The sequence below is a fragment of the Drosophila mojavensis genome, unplaced genomic scaffold (genome assembly GCF_018153725.1).
Source record: "Drosophila mojavensis isolate 15081-1352.22 unplaced genomic scaffold, ASM1815372v1 contig_16, whole genome shotgun sequence".
Classification (NCBI taxonomy): Eukaryota; Metazoa; Arthropoda; class Insecta; order Diptera; family Drosophilidae; genus Drosophila; species Drosophila mojavensis.
The window spans coordinates 1,546,281-1,551,132 of NW_025318693.1; the positions used below are offsets into that span (position 1 = coordinate 1,546,281).

General features: G+C 40.0%; 1 protein-coding gene across 1 annotated transcript; it reads right to left on the reverse strand.

Annotated features, from left to right (window-relative positions):
- Positions 1-3,988: 3,988 nt before the first annotated feature.
- Positions 3,989-4,520, reverse strand: LOC6573756 (odorant receptor 47a). Its single transcript, XM_044007427.1, has one exon. It carries the CDS (start codon positions 4,475-4,477, stop codon positions 4,055-4,057), a length of 423 nt encoding a protein of 140 aa, XP_043863362.1. The 5' UTR covers positions 4,478-4,520; the 3' UTR covers positions 3,989-4,054.
- Positions 4,521-4,852: the final 332 nt, after the last annotated feature.

Consider the following 4,852-nt stretch of genomic DNA (forward strand, 5'->3'; position numbering starts at 1 on the left):
GGCGACTTATTGTTATATGCTTGCAACTATTGTGGTTCTCAGAGTGAGTGTGCCACCCGTGCAGCTCGGCATGCTGTTGCTGCTCTGAGTAAATTCAATGGTATTTTGTGCTTTTTGGAACTTTCAGTTGATTCTTTATTGTCAATCGAACAATAACGAAATCATCGGGCAAGTTACGTCAAACGCCGCAGACCCAGCACGGCGAAAACTTTAAGGTAGGCAGCAGCAAGTCAGACAGCCCGACTGACAAGCCCCAGCAGTGAGATTTATATGCCCAGGCGATGTGACTCAATCAATGGCATTTGTGTTGTGTGCAACAACAACAACAACAACAGCAACAACAACAACGATAGCAACGACAGCAGAAGCAGCAACAACAACAATGTTAACAAGTAGACGAGCGAGAGGAACTGAAGATGCAGCAGAACTTCAGACAGTCGGACGAAGTGAAAGACATGCACAGCATTTTGTATAAAGAAATCAAAAATTTATACAAACTTTGCACAATGAATGAGCAACAACAAAGAGTGCGCACCGTTCCATAGCCATGCCATGGCCAGAATGGGAAGGCTGGGCGCCGCCGCATCGACCTCGTTCCATGGCAATTGCTGAAAATGGTTGCCGTTGACGTCCCTCTGCTCTTTGACAGCAGCAACAACAGCAAACGGACACTCCGACTGGGGCCGGCAAGCGGGCAACAAAGGGACAAGGCTCAGTCGCCAGACTTCTCAGGAAGCGTACGGAAGCGTTTCGACTTGCATGTGTGTGTGTATGTGTGTGTGTGTGAACTATATAGCAAAAGCTGCATGTGCATGTGCCTGTGCCTGTGCCTGTGCATGTGCATGTGCATGCGAATGTGCAGGGGAATTAATTAAAAATTCCGAAAATATCCGGCTAGCTCTTTATAACAATTTCTCATGCTCTGTGAACTTCACATCTAGGCCAAAAAGAATCCTTCAGCATTGTTTTTAATGTACTTTGACTTTTAAACCGAACGGTATTCTATTTCCTAAGCTGTAACCCTCAGTACAGACCAGACTCGCTTACTTAAATTTATTTTCCGTTTTAAACGCCCAGCCAAATGCATAAATTCAATTATTTTCAGAGAATTTGGAGTAGAGCGATTAAGCACAGAAATGAAAGCCCACATGGAACAAGAGCTCCATTTGCTTGAAATTTCAAAAATATTTTTAGTTCAACAAGAATACATAAAAATGCATTCAATAGAGAATATCAATGATATCCGCAGGACAATCGTAATTTCACATGTTCCTTTAAGAGACAAAGCTAAATTAATGACCACCCCATGCCTTTGGCTCTTAGCCCAAGCATATTGTAAATAATGCACAAAGAGAATACAGCAAATGAAAATGAAAATGAAAAAAGTTAGAAAGGCCGTCCATTGACCGGAAGCGCTTTGGCCAAGCTTGACGAGGCAATTTTTCAATAAAATTGAATGGAACGCTCGTTAAAAGCAAAACAATTGACCACATAAATTAGCGACATTAAAATGGCGAAGCAGGATGTCAGGATGTGCAAGCGATTGATTCAATTAATTGCCAAATTAAAAAGGGAATTTTTCCGCAAAAGGCCACAAGAAAGAGGGCCAAAATGACAAAGGGCGATATTATGACAAAGTTAGAAAAGCAAACAATAAACGATTTGTGTGCCACTGGCCCCGAATCGGGCCAAATGCGCGCTCGGCTGGATCTGGGCCTGGCCGGCACACAATAGTGAGAGCAAGCGCCCGGGGGAGTCCCTCTTAGACACAATTGAATTTATTATGGCATTTCAACTCGACAAGCATCAATTGAATATAATTTTATCAACGCCCGCCCACTCGCCCATACATACATGGCTATGTGTGCCAAAGAGTAAGCGAGAAAGAGAGAGGGAGACTGAGACTCAATATTTCGAGGGCGGCTCAGTTGCAATAGCCTCATTATTGAACTAAACCGAAGCTATTGGCCCTCAATGGGCCACAACACGACACATTTGTAGACAAGCACACAGGGCAAAGCACGAAAACGACCACAAAGCCAGTTAGTTGGTCCAATGCCCTCGGGGTGTATTTTTCGCCACTTTCACCATTCGCTAAAGTGTTGTATTTTGTCTGCCTTTGACTTGGTTTCTCTGCATCTTTTGCGGCCAAAGTTTTCCACAACAATAACAGCCATCGCACATCACACACGCCTAAGCTCTGCTCTATGTGTGTCAATGTTTTTCTTAGTGTGTTGTACATGATTCTCAACGTTTTGCGATGTTGTCGTGGACTGCGGTATCTATCGCGACTTTGTGATGATTTCAGACTGTTGACATATTTTGCAGGCAGTTTGTGACAGGCTTTCGAAGTGCATAACTATTATTGAATATGTATTTATTGCTATCTGGCATTTATTGAAAATTAACAATTTTAATAATAAACATTTAAGAAAACCATTATATTAAAATTTACCATTTTCATAATTGAAACTTAAAACTCTACACGTATTTTAAATTTATATAGTTTTTTCATTTAACGAGTAAATATTATTGCTTTCTAATCGACGTGTAGAGGAAATAATTGGGGTTACAACAGGGTAAACGTTCTTTTGTTGAAATCGAACAGCTCTCATCTCTCACTTCGTTAACGAGCATACAAATTATTATGACAAATGCAACACCAACTGAATTGATGAAAATATCCGTTGACTGTTACACAAATACGTTACCTGCACTTCCAATGAGCCGCAATATTTTGCGAGCAATATAAACAGGTATAATGACTCGTGGGTTATTTGCATGAAGCTGATGGGATTTATATATAGCACGTTTACATGGCAACAATTGAAAATAATGCATGAGGTATTAACAGGCGTAGCACTGATTTGTTGGTTATTAACATGGCTTAATTAGCCAGTGGCTTACACAGCTTCACTTAAAACAGCTGATCGAACAGCATTAAAGTGAATGTCAAAATGTAAGCGTGCTGTAGGCAGGAGATTTTCACCAAGAGGAAGAGTCGAGCAGAACTAGGGAATAGCTTGTTGTGCCTTATATTAGATAAAAACAATATAGAGCACATATAACGTAACTCTACATACATATATAGGATCTCCAATATCAATGTTTTACACTACAAATACCTACTTTAGTAAACTTAGTAATCTCCTAGTCGAAGATAGTCTTTTTCAATAGGTGAATGTTAAATTAAAAACAAAATTAAGTTCTTTATTTAGTATTCACTTGATCAAAACATAAGCAACTATGAAACACGAATCAAATGAGAATTTTAGAAATATATATATATATACATGTATATATATCGCATCAATAAAATTAAACTTTATTTTAACATTGTACAATTTCTTCCACAATTTGTAAGGATTATGGAATTGTAGAAAATTGAAGTTGGCAAATAGAAGTTTACCTTAGCACTGATAGTATTAAAAGACTTATATGCCTCCCAATATGACTGAGAAAGCAAACGGGGTTTGGGAATTCTCTTTCTAGCAAACTGTTTGGACATTGTTAATGTGAAGAGAGATAGCGTCTGTCCTCCCAGGAATATATCTAGCCTAGCCCGAATAGTAGAAGTTTAACATGGCAAAGAAAACTTCACTGCAAGGCTTAATTGATACTTGAATGCTGAGCACGCGAAACTGGAGTAGTAGCATCAGCAGCTGCAGCAACCAATTGATTAAGATTGTTTACACACGTGTTAATTAGTAGTGGCAGTTCATATAAGTTTATTTAATTTGCCAATTTTCATAACAGATCCTTATATAGCACAGCTCGGTATGCACTATATTAATATGCTATTCCTGGCGTTGTGAAAGATAATAAATACGAGTATGCTCCTATTTAATTGATAGAAGCCAATTGAGTTTTTTCATTGTACATTACTTTATGTACTCAAATAATTTTTAATAAAATACTTTATTTAAATAAATTATCAATATAATCTTTTATATTTAATATTTTAATAACACATTCAAGAGTTGTTCAATCAGAAATTGAGCGTAGTAACTGAAGTAAGATATGGCTGTTTTTATAATCCACAATGCATAAAAACTCACACAGAGGGCACACAACTATTTATTTGTAAAGAAAACATACCGACATGAATGTCTCCAAAATGGCCATCGATGCGATAGCCACGCTGAGCTCGCATCATCGTCAGCTTCAAGGGTTGCCAAGTGCATTGTTGACTCTGCTCTTTGAGATGCTCACCGCAGTGACAGTAGAGGAAAATCTGGGCCAGAATGGAGCTAGTGAATGCAGCATAATGTAGGACCTCCAGCTGGGCTAGATTTTCAGACAGCTGATAGCTTAGCACGCACAGAAGCAGCGACGCCACAAGGAACTGAATGTTGATCAAAGGCCGGAACAGGCGATTCAATGTCAGCGACATGTGTAGAGAGTTCTGGTAAATTGTTAAAATGTTTCGTAAATTCGTCTGAGTCTCCGACAAAGTTTCGCCCCGAAATCGTTTCATTTGGCTCTGCGCTATTTCGCACAGCGCACACAAGTTTCAGGTCAGCGTGCAGAAAACTGTAGAGAGCAGGACGCACACTACGCCTGATGCATTCCACACATACGATACCAAATAGTTGCGTGCAATGCAATCCCACGGATACCTGAAATGGGCCGTGTGCGACTGCATTTGAACCTTTCTTTAAAACCATCAAACTTACTCGCAGCTCCGGCTGCCCGGAGCTTGGAGCGGACATCAATGCTCGCATCAAGGGCAGCAGACAGACCGATGCAGCAGCTAATGAGAAGCAGCTCGCATATAGTCCACTAAAAACTGCTCACGCCGATTTATCCTATCTATGATTTGGCAATCTGCGGATACTTGACTCTCTGCTAG